The 18563-nt window shown below is 55.2% G+C and overlaps 1 protein-coding gene across 2 annotated transcripts in view; it reads right to left on the bottom strand.

Moving 5' to 3' along the window:
* Positions 1 to 701: 701 nt before the first annotated feature.
* EHMT1 (euchromatic histone lysine methyltransferase 1) overlaps positions 702 to 18563 on the bottom strand; it is an 89153-nt gene continuing 71291 nt past the window's right edge. For both annotated transcript variants that reach the window (XM_021691101.1, XM_044920743.1), the window contains exons 19-27: positions 14911 to 15065; positions 13845 to 14012; positions 13516 to 13660; positions 12792 to 12869; positions 11715 to 11830; positions 10493 to 10579; positions 9952 to 10030; positions 1771 to 1946; positions 702 to 1564 (exon numbers count right to left, since the gene is read on the bottom strand). In XM_021691101.1, the coding sequence (XP_021546776.1) occupies positions 1387 to 1564; positions 1771 to 1946; positions 9952 to 10030; positions 10493 to 10579; positions 11715 to 11830; positions 12792 to 12869; positions 13516 to 13660; positions 13845 to 14012; positions 14911 to 15065 (1182 nt within the window). In that variant the 3' untranslated portion in view covers positions 702 to 1386. The remainder of the gene's footprint in view (positions 1565 to 1770; positions 1947 to 9951; positions 10031 to 10492; positions 10580 to 11714; positions 11831 to 12791; positions 12870 to 13515; positions 13661 to 13844; positions 14013 to 14910; positions 15066 to 18563) is intronic.

Here is an 18563-nt window from a genome sequence, read left to right as displayed (position 1 = left end):
ACAAAGACACGCACACGCACACACACGTGTGCAGCACACGCAACATGCATGCACACACAAAGCGACATGCGCAGACTCTCCACGTGTCTGCCTTCAGGTGGGTGCAGGTGGTGTCCCCCGCAGGGGCTGCGGTGGAAAGGAGGCGTGTGCTTCCCAGTCCCCTGGTTCCGGCCCCGGCGCAGGACTGGACCCAGCCCACCGGCCCCCAGGCTGCATGTGGGCCCGGGGGCCCCCCCCCCCCCCCAGCAGCACAGGGGTTCTGCAGAAACCAGTTGAAACATGATACCATAATAAAAACCTCATTTAAAGTACTTTTTTTTATTGATTTCATTGAAAACAGAACAAGAAATGGTCTGAGCCAAAAGACTGCTCTTAAAACTGTCAAAAACATTTTAACAGAAAAAAATAAACATGACTGCATCATGAATGTTTTAGAAGAGCCGCACAAAACCCCACTGCTACTGCACTAGTTACAGTATTTAAAAAAGTATATGACCTGGCAGCCGTCACACAAAAGGTGACGGCAAATTTATTCCACGACAAGACTAACATCTTAAAAAAGTTTTTTCCTGCATTTTATTCTAAAATCACTTTGTTCTCTTTATACAGTTGATAGTTTATTTTCACATGGTGAGTAGAAACCACACCAGAATCAGCACCGTTGTCTGTGTTTTGTGTTTTTTATTTGTCCTAATGTTCAATAATGGTAGAAAATAAATCAGTTTATTCATCATCATAGCATGTGGTTTAAAAATCAACAGAAGGTGCCAGCATCGCTGAGCTGGCAGGGCTGGTGCGGGGTCCTCTGTGGGCCGCGGCCCTCCTGCACCCAACAAACCGCTTCCTTGGAAAGAAATGCATTAGAGGTCTGATATATAGGACTAGATATAGGACTTCTTTAAAAAGCAAACCCACATTTTCTCCAAAGTTAGGGACGGCTCGGCCCTGACCTCTCCTAGGTCGAGGTGGGGACGGCGTCTGCGCAGTGCCCAGGAACTGGCACCTGCCATGCAGGCCTCGGGCAGGCAGGTCTAACGGAGCAGCTTGCGGGTGACTGTGTCTTCGGTGGGTGCCACGCGGGGGGCCTGGGCCCACAGGACTTCACCAACAAGCCCCACAGTGGAACGGGAACCAGGGGAGCAGAAGGGAAATGAAAAACGTGGAAACGACAAAACCATCATCAGAAACTCACAAGGTCACGCCAGCGCCGAATCCCAGAGTGTTCCAAAGCGCCCGCCCCCAGCCCACGGGCCGCCACGCCGGGGCCTCGCAGCTGCGGCCCACATCCCTGCAGCCCCAGGTCGGGGCCTTCGGGCACCCGCTTCTCCTTCCTCTCCAACCGCAGTGTGAGCAGCACCGACGCTCGGTGCCCCGGCCGGCTGCCACTCATAGGGGGTCGGCGGCGAAGGAGCTGGTGTCAGGCAGGCCGTTCTCCTGGCCCTCCTGGGTGGCGCTGGCCTGCCGATGTGCCAGGGCCATGCTGGAGTGCCGGCATTTGGGGGAGCCACACCGGCAGCTGAACAGCTTGCCCTTGATGTCCCAGAAGCGCTCCCCATAGTCAAACCTAGGGAGAGAGTAGAGCTGAGGGCGGCACCCAGGCCCCACACCGCCTGGGAGCAGGGTGGACCCAGCCTGAGCAGAGCCATCCGTCCCAGCTCAGAGCTGTGGGAACACAGAGAACCACTGAGGATAAGCCTGCGTTGAGCAGCACATGTCCGCACCCCAGAAGGTCCCCAAACCCAGCCAGCCCCTGGGGACCGCGGCGCCTACCCCAGCTGCTCCCCAGCCTCAATCAGGCGGGTGCTGAAGAAGGCAATCCTGGGAAACCGCAGGTCCTGGTGTGACATGAACACGCGCACAGGCACGAGGTTGGGCTCGCAGTGGTGGTTGATGAAGCGGCTGACGTTCCCGTAGAACCGAGCATCGATGCAGTATACCTCGCCATCCTAGCGGGCGGGAAGGAGAGCAGGGAGCTCGAGCAGGCGTCTGTAGACCTCAGGTAGAAACACGACCCCAGAGCAGGGGCACGACAGGCCGCAGTGCTGCAGGGAGGCTGCCCACTCACACCACTAGTCTGGCTGCACAAGCCAGACACGGGCCATCTGATGCTCGGACGCCACCAGGAGCAGGAGGAAGGAAGCAGGGCTGCAGGGACCACGGGGCGGGGCAGGAAGCCAGCGTGCGGTGGGGGGTAGCTCCTCGGGGACTTGGTGATGGAGGAGCAGCAGATCCCAAGGAGCGGCTGGGAGACACGGAGTGTGCGGGCAGGTGCTACAGAGGGACGGAAGCAGCACTCGGGCCGAGGGCTGCCAGGTGGCTCCTGAGAGGTGGTTACAACCACAGAACAGGAACACCGCCATGTCCTGCTAACCCAGGGGCACAGAGAGGAGCCAGTGCCTAGGGAGTCCCAGGACCCCGCCCCAGCACTGCTCCCGGTATTACGATACGCAACGCCGCAGCAGGGACACTGAGCTGACAGTGAGAAAGGGTGGTTGGCTTGGGGGCCTGACCTCACCACAGGAACCCTTTAAGTAGCAGAGTCTTCTCTGGAAAGACCCAGAGCACTAAGGCCTGAAGTCAGAGGGGCCACATGGTGAGCAATGTGCATGGCCTGGGACAGCCATCGAAGTAGCGGGCATCTGCCCTGGGACGCAAGGAGCCGAGTCCTACAACCCCTCAACAGGCTGCAGGCACTTCTCCCCAGAGCAACCCCTCCTGCCCGCCCCTGGGGGCCTGAGCAGAGAGCCTGCTCACACCATGTCTGCCCCTCACAGTGGACAGCCAGTGAGCAGGGATCTTCTCACACACCTATGTTTGTGGGAACTTATTACACCAGCCACAGGAATCGAGCGCCAAGTCTGGGAGGAAGACCAGATATACAAGGAGGGGAAGGGGGCCTGCCAGGTGTGTGTCCTGTGGAGGGCAAAGCATTTACCAGAAGCCAAAGGATCCTCAGTGGTCAAGGGAAGACAAAATGGTGACAAAAACGGGTGGTCTCTGACAACCTTCCCACAAAACCAAAGGCGTATGTGCCCCTGATCCAGCAATCCTGGCTCCTAGCAGATCCCGAAGACACGCCAAACTCCAAAATGACTCACGTGGCACAGATTTTGGCCTCTGCCTCTAGATGTTATGGACTAAATGTGCAGGTGGCCCCACCCTGCAGGAAGCAGCTCCCCTCCTGTAAACAGCCCGAGAAACTGACCAGCACTGGAGGGCACGCAGCCTGGACGTGCGGGGCCCACAGGGAAGACCCTCGTGCAGAATCAAGAGTGAGTAGCGAGAACCCATGACTGCAGGGCACAATGGGGCTCAGACTGTGTGTGCAAGTCCCTGCCTGAGCCCAAGTCAGGATGGATGCCGGGGATGCCGGGGCGGGCAGGTGGACGCCGCCACCCTGACAGAGGCAGAATCCACACTCAAGCCCAGCCAGCCGGTCGAACGAAGCACACGACACACTTCGGAGGCAGGCTGGAGCTGCCGACACATCAACGCGGACACAGGCAAAGAACCAAGGAGATGGACACATTCTAAAGAGAAAAGAAAATCAACAGAGTTCAGCCCTGAGGCGACCCAGATGCTGCGCTAACAGACAAGGACACTGCAGCCCCCATCAGGCGGTCCCCGACAATGTAAGACAGAGCACGTCTCTCCGTGAGTGAATATCTCAGAGACATGGAAACAACAAGAAAGAATCAAGGGGAAATCCTCAGTGCAAGCTCCCATCGCACCGCCCCCCGGCTGTCAAAGCCAGCATGGGAGGGCTGGGCACAGCCTCAGGGACTGAGGGAGGGCGAGTGCCCCACAAAGTGGTGCCTCGCGTGCAGAATGGGTCCTGGAGATGCCACCGCAAGTCACAGCAAAGGCTGAGATCAACCTGAACATCCCCAAAACAACGAGAATGATGTGCACATACTCCCAATACGTGACCCCTGAGCCACGGGAGCGCCTCAGAAACGGGGGCGGGCGGTAACCACCTTTTCTGTAAGAAGGGCGAGGAAGTAAGAAACACACATGGACACTTTGTGTTTCTACAAAGGATTACCTGTGGGGTAACACAGAACACGCAAGACTTTCTGAATATAACCTTTTCGGGTAGGGTCTACTTTTGAAGCACGTAAATATTTTACATAACTAAAAAATAAAATCTAAAATTCTAGAATTTATTATTTATTTTAAAGCACTTTCTACCCCCAACATGGGGCTCAAACTCACAACCTCAAGATCAAGACCCTCACGCTCCACCAACTGAGCCAGCTGGGCACCCCTAAAATTCTAGAATTTAAAACGAACTAAGACAAATAAACACAACTAAACTAGGGGCCCACCCACACTGAGAAACGCTGCGCCAAGTGCTGCACGGCTGGTGCTCGGCGTCCTGGGTGGGCACATTCTAGGCAAAGACCTGGCACGCACACTCTTGGGGTGCGACGCCCCTCCAAAACTGCAGACACCACTGGGAACCAGCGCCTTTACGGGCGGGATGCAAGCATGAAAGCAAAATTAGTCCAGAGTCAATGACATCCTGAGGGCGGCCAGCACCCGGTGTCCTGACTCGGTATCCAAAAATCTCCTCCACTGCAAGGACCCGGGCAGCTCAGAGAAGTCTGAGGCCGAATGTGGGGAGCCGGACACAACAAAGCCGAGGGAGGCGAGGCCAGTGCGAACAGGCCCCACTGGGCACCGATGCTGACGACAACTGGTCAGAACACTCAGTACAAAAAAATCAGGAGCTGTTAACACGTCAGAGAGAAAGGAAAACAAGGCCCAGATCCCTTTACCACCAGTCACTCCTGCTCCAACCCTTCCTCAGTGGCAAGAACGTGTGTTGGTCTTGCCCGTCCCTGAGGGGTCACCGGAAAGCCCAGGTCCGGGTGGGGAAGATTTTTCTTTCCAACAGAAGAATCTGTTACGAAACGTGAAAGGTGAAATGCCCCTCAGGGAGGCCTAGGCATCAGGAGAAGGGCGGGCAGCCGAGGCTCACCTACTCCGGACCTGGGAGAAGCAGACCCTGCAGGTCCTCTGGGATGCCTCCACCCTCACCCCATCTGCAGAAAACACTAGAGACGGAGAAAGGGACGCGGTCCCCAACAGCACACACACGCAGGTTCCTGCAGGACAGCGCCAGGGTCGGATGGCTGCCCTCTGTGAGGAAAAACGGACAGGACGCAGCACCAAGAGGATGGGAGCAAACCAGCGGTGCACACTCTGGGGAAACCGAGGTCAGTCTCGCGAGGCACGACAGTGACCCCCTGCGGGCGCACGCCGAGCTTCTCAGGAGCAAAACGGCGCGTTTGCGACTGACGCCACGTCGTCGGCATGGTAGATGAAACAAAGTGAGATCGGAGGGGTGGTGCGGACGGCTCTCGACCGCACGGGCTTTCTCTACTTCTCTGTACTGTTAGGGCTGTCGTGACATAAGTAAGAAACTGCCCACAAAGGCAAGAAACAGGAATCCCGGAGGAAGTGTCTTCTTCTAACTAACTGAGAGACCACAGGGCAGCCTAAGAGTGAGGAGGCAGGCACCCAGCATGGGTGTGGGGCAGGCTGGTCAGACTCGGGGCAGGATGCGCGAGGGGCACACAGAGGGGCGGGGCGTCCTCAGGGCGAGAAGCACACGGCAGCAGAGGCCCTCATGCCAGGAGTGGACCCCACCACAGCAGAGGCCACAGCCCACCTGGGACCCCTAACAAAAGCAGCATCACCCAAAGCCTGCAGGACACGTGCAGCCCTCCCTCCATGCCGGGGCATAAGCAGCAGGTTCCACGACCCCGTAGGCAGAGAGCACAAAGGTAAGTCCTCTACCCACTAGTCCCTGGGCCCCACAGCCCCCCACACATCATCTGTGCCTTCCTTAGCCTCTTGCATGGCGTCTCTAAATAGAACTGTTTTTCTGTGGTTTACCCCGAGTTTTTGCTCATCTGCCCACACTCAGCTTAGAGACTCTGTGGGAGCAAGGGACACAGGTATGCAGAGGAACAGGAGGGCTGCCCATCTTTGGAGCAAGCAGCTCTTCCAGACCTGACAGCCACTCAGCGGGGCCAGCATTCGTTCATGTCCACATGAACGCTGTACCTTTCCCACAATGAATGACGTGCCTCGGGTCTGTAGAATGTCTCTTCAGATGTGTATGCTGCTTGCCTTTTTGAAGTTTTTCTGATAAAGAAACTACCTGTCCTCGTTCTAAGACAAAAACACTGTGGGAAGGGTGCCCCTGCAAGACTCCCCCACTCACTCCGAGATGCTAAGAGTGCATGCGCACCCTGTTAACCAGGGCAGATTCAGGCAAAGGAGGCTGGAAGGAGGGTATTCAGAAGGTTCTAGAACAGCAAGGAGAGGTCTGTGTGAGCACAGAGCCAGAGCCCAGGCCAGTCCAGGCCAGAGAGAAGGCAGGCAGCTTGGCAACAGCTGGTCAGATCCCGGAAACATTCTGAAGGTAGAGCCAGAAAGTCTCCCGATGCCTTCGACGGCAGGTGGGGAGGGAGCGAGCAGCGGGCACACGGGCCCTGTGGGCACAGGCATGGCCACGCGATGGGGACACAAAGTCTGAGCTGGAGCGAACCCTGGGAAGCTCTGGTGTACTTGTGGCCCTTCATGCGCCAGAATGAACGAGCCATAGAAACAGGCCGCAGGGAGCAGCATGCGGGGCCCAGCCTGGTGGGGTCGGACTGAGGGCAGACTGGAAGGGCCGGAGTCAGGGGGCGGGCAGCCGCGGGCTGTCGGCATGAGAGAGGGGCCTGCTGGAACAGCTTCCCCATGAGGGGCCGGGGTCTGCCAGGGCAGGCTGGCTCCACACCCAGACACCAGCCAACGGGAGAAGATTCGATGCTGTTCAGACGCCAACACCCCTAAGTGGTTCAAGAGATTGGACATAATCCCAGGCAAATCCCAGCAGCCTCTTTCTGTATGAACACCCTGGTTCTAAAATGTATATGGAAATGCAGAGTCCTCCAGAGAGCTACAAGGACCTTTGAAAAGGAACTACCTTGGGGCGCCTGGGTGGCTCAGTCGTTAAGCGTCTGCCTTCGGCTCAGGTCATGATCCCGGAATCCCGGGATCGAGTCCCACATCGGGCTCCCTGCTCGGCGGGAAGCCTGCTTCTCCCTCTCCCACTCCCCCTGCTTGTGTTCCTGCTCTCGCTATCTCTCTGTCAAATAAATAAAAAAAATATATAAAAAAAAAAAGAAAAGGAACTACCTGGCTTCAAGATTCCCTCTGAGTCAAGAGGAGTGAAGACACAGCGTACTGGTTTGAGGGTCAGCAAACAAATCAAAGGAACAAAACACAGTCCAGGCACAGGCCTACGTTCGACGGTCCAGGCAGAGGCTTTTCCAGCCAACGTCCAGCCAGCACTGGAATCACCGTATATTCACAGGGACAAAGAGGAGTCTCGAGCCTTATCTCAAACTACACACACAGAAGATGGATTGTGGATCTAAAAGCTAAAAATATGAAAATCCTAGAGAAAGGAGAAAATCTTCACAACCTTATGGGAGACAAAGAATTCTTAGGACACAAAAAGCACTAAACGATAAAAAAATTTTCTGTTCTACGGAGGACATTGTTAAGAAAATGAACCATCGAGGCACTGGCTGGGAGAAAAAGACACAGGTGTGTCTGAGAAAGGCCGTGAATCAGGAAACCTAAAGAATCCTTACAACTCAGGAAAGTAGCCCAATTAAACAATGGGCAATAAATTTTAAAAATTCCTGCACAAAAGAAGAGATAAGAGACCAACTGGCAGCACGTGAAAAGATGCTCACATCGATAATCATCAAGAAAATGGGGCACCTGGCTGGCTTAGTCAGAACAGCATGTGACTCTTGATGTCGGGGTTGTGAGTTCGAGCCCCACGTTGGGTGTACAGAACACTTAAAAATAAATTCTTTGAAAAAAAAATCATCAAGAAAGTGCACGTTAAAATTAGAATGTCTGAAATTCTCATTTGTTGCTGGAGGAAATGTAAGGTGGTATAACCGCTTTGGGAAACTGCTTGCTGTTTCTTTTAAAGTTATTAAATATACACTTTAACCCAAGAGCAGTCATCCCACTGCCAGGAATTACCCAGGAGAAACGAAAACCCACACCCACAAAAAACAAGCCCATAGCAGGTTTACTCCTAACAGCAAAACCTGGAAACATCCAGGTCCATCCCCAGGTGGTAGCACAAAGCAGCATGGCCACTGGTGGGTCAGGCGCCCTGCCACCACCTGGGTGGATCGAAAAAGCCAGACATAGGGGAGTACATGCCCTGGCCCCACTTAAAGGAAAAACCCAGCCGCGGAGACAGATGGCGGCTCCATGGCCAACCAGGGTGGGGGTGCCGTGGGGCAGAGGAAGTGCTCCAATCTTGCTCCTGGTGCTGATCAGACCGTACACACATTTGTCAAAACTAAAATCACACGCTTAAAGTTCACTGAACGTCAATTAATTCTAATAAAATTGACCCAAAAAGTAAGATGATCAAAAACCTATCAGATAAAAGAACCCAACAGAAGATCTACAGGATCGCACGTAGGGTACCACGGAACCTTAGGGGGGGCAACTGAAGATGACAAACAAGCAGAGGGATACACCACGTTCATCACCTGGAAAAGCAGGTGGCACAAACCCCAGTGACCCCTAGCGGGCTCATGGGTTCGATGCTGCCCTAAGTTGTACAACTTACACAGAAACTGAAAGAGACCAAGAAGAGCGAGACATCCCTCAAGACGCCAAGGTAAGAGGACGTAAGGTTAGGACGGTTAACGTGGCGTCAGCAGACAGGACAGAGGGGAGCCCGGGGCACATAAGGACACCTGCGTTATGACAAATCCACGCTGCGGGGCAGTGGGAAAGAGGACGATCTTCTCAACAAATGGTCCTGAGTCACACAGAGTCATCAACGTGGGGAAAAAGCTGGACCCTGCAGCAAAACACCTACACGTGGAGGCCGAGTGTAACTTCTGCAGACGCCCCACATGTGTCTCTGTATGGTCTTGGCCGTAAAAAGCCTGGCTTCACTTGGGACGTTACCAATACCCACAGTATGGAGGAAGAGGCAGAGAAATTGGACTACAATAAAAATAAGAACTTCCGTTCATTGAAACATCACCAGGAACTCAACAAGCCACAGAGGGAATACATCTGCGAGACTCAAATGTCACAGAAGAGCAGTTACCCCAGAACCTGTAAAGGACAGCCACAGACCAGGAAAGGCAATCAGCTCCGGAGACACGGACGGAGTGAAGACCAGGCAGGCGGTCCAGAGGGGACCCGGGGGCAGGGGCGCAGCAGCACCTGAGCACTGCGACCACCCAGGACACAGCTTTCTCCGCCCCGGAACGTGGCTTTCTGAGAGCCGACTGCAGGGGCAGGGCTGGGGGGTGGGGGGGCACGGCGGGAAGGGCAGCTACTCCGGGCTCTGGCGGCTATGGTTAGACGAGAGCCCTGGGTCCCCACTTCCACCTTGACCGTGCTCCCGGACGTTCTTAACCAGGCAAGTCATGAACTAAGAGCAGCGCGGGCACCAGGGTAGGGTGAGGATGGCGTGAGGCAGCTTCCAAACGTCCCCCGGAAACCCGGGTCCTGGGGTGAGGACCAGGGCCCACCCACTGTCCCCACAACCAGGAGGGCAGCTGGGACACACGAGGCTCCCGTTTGTTCGTCACCGTGCACACGCGGCCCCTCTGACGGCCGTGGGCTCTAACCCCGGATGAGCAGCTGGGGTTCAGAGGGCTGGCAGGATGCGTCCGGGCTTCACGTCCTCAAATGAGGCAGGCTCCTCGCGGCACGAGCCCTGGGACCTCCCGGGTAAGTGGCCCGACTGCAAGCGCCCTGCGAGCCCTGAGCACACAAGCGCGCCGGTGGGGCCGGCGAGACACTGGGCCGTTGTGGGCGAGCCTCCTTACCGCTCCCACGCCGCACGGCCGCAACCAGCTCTCTACGCCCCAACCCCTCCAAACGCGTTACCTTGTTGTCAAGATCAAAGAGGTAAGAGTCTTCTTCCCGAACGTCAGCTTCCGAGTCAGAGATGAGCTCCCCGACATACCTGCGGGAGGCAGGGCGCAGGTGAGAACAGCAGGCGGCAGGACCCTCACCCCTGACCACAGGGCAGCCATGGCAGAGCCCCCACACACACACCCCCACCCACAAGCTGGCCAAACGTTCTGGAGAATATGCCTGTGACTGAGCTGGGATTTAACTTCAGGTCCCAGAAGATGACGACACAGAAACCCCTTCTCTGACCAGGGATCCAGAATGACACTCCCTGAAAACCACTGAACGGTACCATCTTAAAGGAGCCACGACCTGGTGAGAGGCTAAGTGCAGGTGGAAAGCCAGGGAAGCGGGCGGATGGGTGGAGACAACATGAACTTGGTTTTCAGGGGCACCCACGAGTCCCAGGCATGGACAGGGCCCTGGCAGCCCCTCACCCCACACTGCTGTGCTGTCCCCAAAATGGCAGGGGTAGCCAGCAGCCCTGGGGTGACCCCGGCACGCACTCACTTACTCGCAGACGAAGGTGCCCAGGGGGATATCCTGCAGGGACCGCACGCCCCAGCCCATGTTGTGTGTCCGGTAGAGCTGCAGCCTTGCCCTGGAAAACAGGCCAAGTTCCCCGATGCTCAGCTCACGTCCGGATTACGCCGCCAGCCATGGCAGCAAACAGAGCGCAAGATACTGCCTTCCCATCGCGAGCGCGCTTCCCGTGCAATGAAGCCCACGGCCCATCCTCAGGGAGCGGGAGATTGCCTTGGAATTTGTTCCGACTGCCCGTGTCTTCATCTGTAACACGGGGAGGAGGTCTGGCCGAGCCCCCGGGTGGCAATGAGGAGCAGAAGAGGCTGACACTCTGCTGGCCCCTCAGAGAGGTTGGGGAGCTCTCCCCAGCTCAGAGCCATGGGGACCCACCTGCCCCTTTGTGTGTCCAGAGGCCCTGGGGGAGACGGACAGGTCTGTCCTCCCCCCAGAGAATGTCCTGCCAACAGGGAGACAGGGACATGTGGGCTGGTCAGAAGCACTCTCTGACCGCTGATACTGAGAAACCCTTCGATACCGTGAAACTAGACTGATGTTGTGTGTGAATTTCCCCCCACAACTCAGACGGCCAGAAGAGGTCTTCTAATTCTCAAGCACGTGCACAAGAGGAAAAGTTCATGGCCAGGGGATGCTGGAGGAAGGGGTCTGAGCCCAGCCAGTGAAAGGGGTGCTGACCAGACCTCACCGGACCAAGCACCCCAAGTGACTTAAGAACAAGGCATCTACACAGTCTGAAGCATTTTATACCAGAGCACATTCATACTGTTACTACAGAGACACTCAGAGAACACAGAATATTTCAGAAATGGTTTGAGTATTAAAACAGTTGCCGTGCACGTGTTAACTCGAAGGCAGAGGCAATGCTCGTGAAGAGCCCGTGTCCTGGCCTTTGCCTCCCTGGGCCATGGACAGCCCAGCCCCTTGGCCTCACCGACATCCCAGCTGCTCAGAAGCAGGACTTGTGTTATTTACACGAGCTTGTAACACCACCAGGGGACAAGGGGCTCAAACAAGAGAACGTCTCTACTGCAACACACCCCACCCTTGTCTGTATGAAATACATGCAAATACAGCGAACTTCCCAACAAACCCGAGATCATTTGCAAACTTTGAAAGCAGAGACCCCTGGCATCACCCTGCACTGAAGGGCGTAGAACGCTACCCTCAGGCAGGAGCTGGCAGCCCGTGCTCACCTGAGGCCGTTCTGCACGACGCGGTTCCGGCAGCTTCTCCAGCAGGAACAAGCGTGGTTGCACTCGAAGATCAAGGGCGGCTCCGCCATGTTGAACTCCGGCAGCAGCCGGCCGTCCTGGGGACAGACGTGCAGTCAGGACCGAGCATGGCTCACCATTCACGCTAAATAAACTGACACCAACACAGTTTCACTAACTAAAACAGGTATAAAAACGATGGTTTCCGGTCAAACTTCACGCTGGGGGCACCAGTGTCCCGTTACCCATTCGTGCTCTGGACAGGAAGCATCGAACCAGGAGCATACACAGGTTTACGGATCCGTATGCCCTGGTCGCCCTCCCTCCTTCTCCCTGGAACTCGCCCAGCCTCGCCAAGGCCACCGGCCCACAGGCCTCTCCACTTCCTTCAAGGGGTCAGTGCCCCCCGGACCACTGCCCACGCTCACCGCCACGCTGCACTCTCGGCCTTGCAGCCTGCAGGCCCACACCTCTGGCAGCGACCCGGCCACCTGCTTGCCCGTCCTACACCCAGACACGGCAAAGCCACTGGGCAACAAACCAGGGCCTCGCGGCTGAGTCTGAAGTCCCCGTGGCTTCAGAGGCTGCTCTGAACAGTGAGAACTTCCCTCAAAATGCTCGCTCCCCCCGACCTTCAGCATAGCAGTGCTTCACAGAGAGCACACAGCACTAGAGTGAGGGCCGCAGCCTCTGGCTCGACAGCCACAAACACCCCCCGTGCCATGCCCCTCTGCTCCCAAGGTGACTCTGGAGACAACCGTCTGCTGTGGTCTTGTCCCTACCCCAGAACACCCTGGCTCCTGCCCCCACTGACAACCTCTGAACTCCCAACACCAAGGGCATTTAAGCTTCTTCTCTTGGACACCGGCTTCCAGAGCCGCCTCCTTGTCTCCCCAGCTGTCCCAGGCTGGGCTCACAGACAGCCACGCCCAGGCGGCCACAGAGGCTGGCTCCGACTGGTCTGCATTTCCACACCCGCTCACCTGCAGCCCTCCTTCCCAAGGCTGGCGGGCACCAAGGCTGGCTCACCGCCCCAGCACGCCCTGGCCGCAGGCTCACCTTGTCATACCAGCAGCGCATACTGAGCTGGCCACACATGCAGTTGCTGGAAGAACAGTCATCGATGCACACGCAGTACTACAGGGAGACAGCTCGTCAGGTGGGGGGGGCCGTTCTCAGCCGCGCCTCACGACTCTGACACGTGCTCTCAGAAAGCCAGGCCCGCGTGGAAGAGAGGTGACCGGTTCAGACGTCTGCATTCTCAAGGACACCAAGGGGCAAGCAGCCCCTAAGGAAGAGGGCATGCGGGCGGGAGAGGACACCCAGCCACTAAGACACAGAGAGATTGCCCGAGGGGCTCTGGACCAAGAGCCCAAAGAAAGGGGAGGAGGCAGGGGCGGTCAGCGACGTGGGGCTGAGGGGCAGGGTTGGTGAAAGAAATCCCGAGGCCGGCACTTGAGGCCAGCGGCTCCATGGGAAGGGCAAGGCCCAGGGCCACAGCCCTGCCCTGAGGGCACACGTCCAACTTCAACGCAAGAGCAGCTCAGAGGCTGGGACGCTCAAGGCAAAGCACAGGCTCCTCTCACTTGCGTGGCCCCCAAACCACCACTCACCAGGGGACGCTAGGCACTGCTCTGGGGCTGGGGACCCAGCACGGGATGCAGGATCCACTTTCAGGAAGGATCTTTATCTGCCTTTCAACTCGTTAGTGGAAGGCGATCACCGTGAGGGAAACGCTGTGGACCCAGGCCCCAGAGGCCCACCGCACCCTGCCATCACTGACCTGCAAATGGGTGATGTTTCTGTCAATGTTCATGGGAGACGTCACGCAGTTCTGAGAAACATACTTGTAGTTGCTGGGGCACGGCTCGCTGTCCACAGCGTTGACACACGGGATGGGGATTCGCTCATAGCCTCGAGCAATGTCTCTGCCACGGGAAAGGGGGGACATTACCTTTTGCCGTGACAAATGACACCCCAACGGGGCAGCCGCCGAGCCCTGGGCCAGGCACGTTGGACTCAGGCCAGGGGATGCCTCAGCTTGGACAGAAGCTTTTGTTTCAAACTCTTCAACCCCCTCTGTCACCCTCTGCCTCAGAACGGTCTTCTCACCTGCTCACCGTCTTCTCCATCGGGACAGGCCTGTCAGGGGCTGCGTCTCGCAGCGCCCGGCTCATCTGCAGCGCATCCCACACCTGGGAGTTGAGGCTTGCACACTGCAGGGGTGTCTCTCCCTCCTTGTTTTTCAAGGTGACATCTGAATCCCGAGAAAGAAAGAGGCTAAAAGGAAAAATGTAAGCCAACAAAACATTCAGACCTTAATTTAAAAGACAGATTTATGACTTCAGAAGGCAAAAATAAAGGGAACACATCATTCATTTTGATATTAACCCTGCTGACCAAGTGCTTCTAGAAAGATCTGCCCTGACTCACCAGGAATACACTACATTACTCCTTTCCCACATTTACGGTCAAAAGTCACCTCAGTTTTCTTGTCAGGAAGTGTATGTAAAGAACTAGGGATGGTATTTGAGGGTTTTTGGCTTTTCCATTCAAAGGCATGCTCAAAGATGAACAGGGCCAGCATGAGGCGGGTAAACCACGCTGTGTACACAGTCAGCGCCCTGCAGGCGAGTCAGAACCGGACAGAGAGGGGCAGCACAGTGGTCCTGTGAACTGCCCCTCCGCAGCCTCACACCACAACCCGCTCAGCTGAGCTGCCGCCAAGGTCCCGGTCTGAACGGGCCTGCGTCCCACAGAAGGGCACACCCTCATTTCCAGGTGAGTGGGGGGGACCTGAGGTTGTGCAGCTGGGCAGGACTGGGTCCTGAGCTTCCACTGAGAGCACAGCGAGGACAGCTCCCCAGGACCCCAACTGCACCCACCCACATGTCTGTGACATAGGGACGGGCTCTGAGCGGCAAGTGGTGAGCACTAACATCTTCATCCCTCCGGAGCGGGGCCTGCCCCCTCCCCCTCGATGGGAGGTGCTGGGTGAGACTCATCTAAGTATCTGGGGAGTTTTCACAATGATCCTCCCTGAACCAGAAATAGCCACGCTGACCTCACAGGTGGAATGGGAGACTCACACCTCCACCTGCTTGGGGAAGGAGCTTCCCTTGGGGGACCTGGGGCACCCGGGAGCCTTGCAGGGACTGCGTGCAGTGGGACCACTCACAGGACACAGGCGTAGCGGTCCTCCCTGGCAGCAATGTGCAGAGGCGAGTCTCCGTGGACGTTCACGGCATGGAGGTCACACCTGGCAGCCAGGAGGATCTCGGCTATGTCCACACAGCCCGAGAACGCAGCCCAGTGCAGGCAGATGTTCTCCTCCTGCGCGGACAGACGGCGCAGCGCACCAAAAGGAGAGCAGAGACCTGGCTGAGTGCTGGGGGTGCTTCCTTTCTTGTTTTGTTTTCATTATAAAAGTAATGTAATTTCAGTACTGAATATTTTAAAAATAGAATAAAAAGTCGTCTGGAATTAGACCAATCTAAACACAACACATTAGTAACATAACACTCGGGAGTACTCTGCTTTATCTACTTTTTAAAATCATATTCACTTTGGAACAGAAGTACAATTGCAGGACAGGACAAACCGTGTAAAATTTGACAAAGATAAAAGGTAAGCAAACTTGACTGCATTAAAATTTTACTTCATAAAACCTCTGTAAAACAAAACCTTTAAATCAAAGATCAGAAAAAACCATTTGTGCTGTAAATAAGCTATACGTGACTTACAATAATCAGTTTATGAGCTTGCTACACTGTAATTCTGAAAACAAATGCACAAAACGTATAAAACTTAAAACTCGTGTTAAAGATGAGGAATACACACATAAACAGGGCAACGGGCAGCCTTGCCAGGTGGGAAACAGCCTAAATTAGAACGGTGACGCAACAGCCAACCTACCGCACTGGGGGCAAACGAGAAGGTCACTCTGACCCCCACGGGCTGACTGCCCTGTGCCCACTGCAGGTGGACCCCTGTGCAGGCCGAGCTCACGGTCGTGACCTACTCAGCCCTTCCTCTACCGAACCTCTAGTTTGCTCCTGTCTTCCTCTAGAATACAAGGCAGTGAATGTTTCAGTCCTTTTCTTTTCCTGACCTGGTCTCAGGGCTTAACCCCTCAGAGGCAGCTTAAACACTGACTGCCCTCCTGGCAGAGTGGGTGCACCACTCAAGGGGCCCCACCCCTCAAGAACGCCCAGTATCTCACAGGAGCCAAAGTCAAGCCTGGCTGTCCACTCGGCACCACTGCAGGGGCCTTGGCAGGACCGAGGCAGAGCCCCTCACTGTGCATGCCCCCACTCCACCCGTGTCAGCCCCCGTGGGCCTGATGTGCCAGCTCCATGACTCTGCCTGCCTCGTTCCTGCCCCCCTCCCACCAGGGAACCCCCTGTAATGCTCCAGTGCTCGCAGATAATCTGCCTCCCAGTCCCACACTCTGAGAGCATCCGATGCTTCCAGCTCAATGAACTAGAGGAAAGAAAAAAGTCAAACTGTGTGGTCCTCTCTGTTAGCAAATAGCAGCTGGCCCCAAGCACAGGCTTCACCGCAGACTCCTCTGGCAGCCTTAGTGTTTTCTGAAAAGCCTGGATTTGCCTGGGGCTTCCTTTCCTGGACGTTGTTCCGAGACGCCTTCTACCCCTCTCGTCTTTCCATTGTCCAGACATTTGCAAGCTCCAGAACAAAATGTGGTTTCCTTAGGGTCCTCTTTTGTCATTCCTTCACCAGAAGGATTATGATTTTATAACCGGAATTACAGGCTGAGACTGTCCCCGTCCACCCAGGCTTCTCTTAGCACAGGAACGTGCGTGCAGTCCCAGACCAGCTGAGGTCTGCCTGCTCTATTACGAGAGGCCTGACCCACACATCTGAAGTGACAGACGGCACTTTAGTTCCGGCAGAGACCGGGCCAGAGGGACCATCTGGATTTACCTCCCTGCCTGAAAGAACCAAACAGTCAAAACGTGTGAAATAATGGTTTTCAGGACACTGGACATCAGGCAATGGAGTACTGTAGGCCTGAGAGCAGAAACAAACAAGGGGGCCTGGGCCCACCTGCTCACCGTCCTGAGATCCAGGCCTCGGAGCAGGGAGGGCACCAGGAGAAGCCCCGAGACAGGAACTGAGAGCCGGTGGCCGAGGCAGCAGAATGTGGAGCTGGGAAAGAGGCCGCTGGACATTCCCACCTTGGACCTCCAGGAGGACACACCCCAAAGCCGAGGCACAGAAGTCTCAGCGCTAGTGCCCACACAAGAGATGACCAGCACTAGGCTGAGGCCTGCTGGAACCCACGTAACAAACCTAGGAAGCAACACCCAAAGCAGACTATTTCCAAGTAACTTTGCTGCACCCAGAACAAGGCTGGGTGCAGCAAAATTCCTCTATTCCAGGAATACAGAAATTCACAGCAAGGTAAAATTCACAATGTCTGGCACGCAACCTAAGGTTACAAACAAAACTTTTAGAGCTGACAAGTACAATGTCTAACAGAAACACACTGGATGAGATTAACAGCATAATAGGTTGTAAAGAAAAGATTACTGAGCTTGAAAACAGCAAAATTTCAATAAAACCAGCAAAACAGCTTTAAAACCAGATAAACTGCGATCCACAGTGAAAAAATAATTGAGGAAAATGAAAAGAGCATCAGTGAGCTGGGAACAACTTCAAGCCACGTGATAATCCAGAACAGGGACCCTTGCAAAGCAGGGGGCAGGCAGGAAGAGTCTGGAACAGATGAGGACCTCGCTGACACAGCTTCATAAACCTTCCTGACCTCAGACTTGCAACACACACAAGTAACACAAGGCGCATCATAATCAACTGCTAAAATCTAGTGATAAAGAGAAAATCCTAAAAGCAGCCAAAAGAACGCAGATGCACTCTATCTGGAAATAAGCACAAGGTGCCAGCGAGAATTCCCCACGGGAAACTCCTCGGTGAGGACGCAGAGAGGCTGTGTGCACAAAGTACTGAAAGAAGCTATCGACCAAAGTCCACACCCAGCAAAACGTCTCCCAAAGTGAAGCCAAGATACAGAGTCTGCAGGCAGGAAAAGCTGCAAGCACTTGTCACGGGCAGACCGGCACCCCAGGACACGATAAACGAAGTCAGATGTGTAGAGGAGAAACGACCCTGGAATGAAGGACCTAGGTAGCAAAGGAAGTGGCTTCAGCAGGCACTGATCCCTGAGACTTTCATCACTACAGTGTTTCCAAAAGATCACCGACTGCTGAAACGAAGTAACAACCTATTGCGGTGCTGGTACAGTGTCTGAGAGCAACAGCACGAGGTCCGGGAGAAACGGGACAGCCCTCTGTGTATGTAACACAGCATTTTCTCTTAATCGAGAAAGCATGGCGCTGGCATAAGGACAGACACGTGCGGGCCAACGGCACGGAAGACAGAGCCCAGGGACGGAGCCACACGCATGTGGACAAAGGGGCAAAGCCAAGTCTATGGAGAAGGGAGATGGTGCTGGGACAGCTGGACATCCTAATGCAAAACAAACTACTGTAAGAAAACACGGAAGAAAGTCTCTGGGATCTTGGGTCAGGCGATGATTTCTTAAAGAGAACACCAAACATATGATCCATAAATAGAAAATAATTGATAAACTAATAAGCTTCATCAAAATTAAAAAGCATCTGCCTCTCAAAAACAGTTGTTAGGGTTTGGAAAACATCTGATATAGAGCACTTGTATGCAGAATACACAGCAACTCTTAAAACTGAAGAATAAGAAAATAAATGATCCAATAAAAAATGAGCAGAAGATCTGAAAGGACCGCCGCCCCCCCCCCCCCCCCCCCCCCCCCCC

The sequence above is a fragment of the Neomonachus schauinslandi genome, chromosome 13 (genome assembly GCF_002201575.2).
Source record: "Neomonachus schauinslandi chromosome 13, ASM220157v2, whole genome shotgun sequence".
NCBI classification, from domain to species: Eukaryota; Metazoa; Chordata; class Mammalia; order Carnivora; family Phocidae; genus Neomonachus; species Neomonachus schauinslandi.
This window is presented reverse-complemented; position numbering and strand designations above follow the sequence as displayed.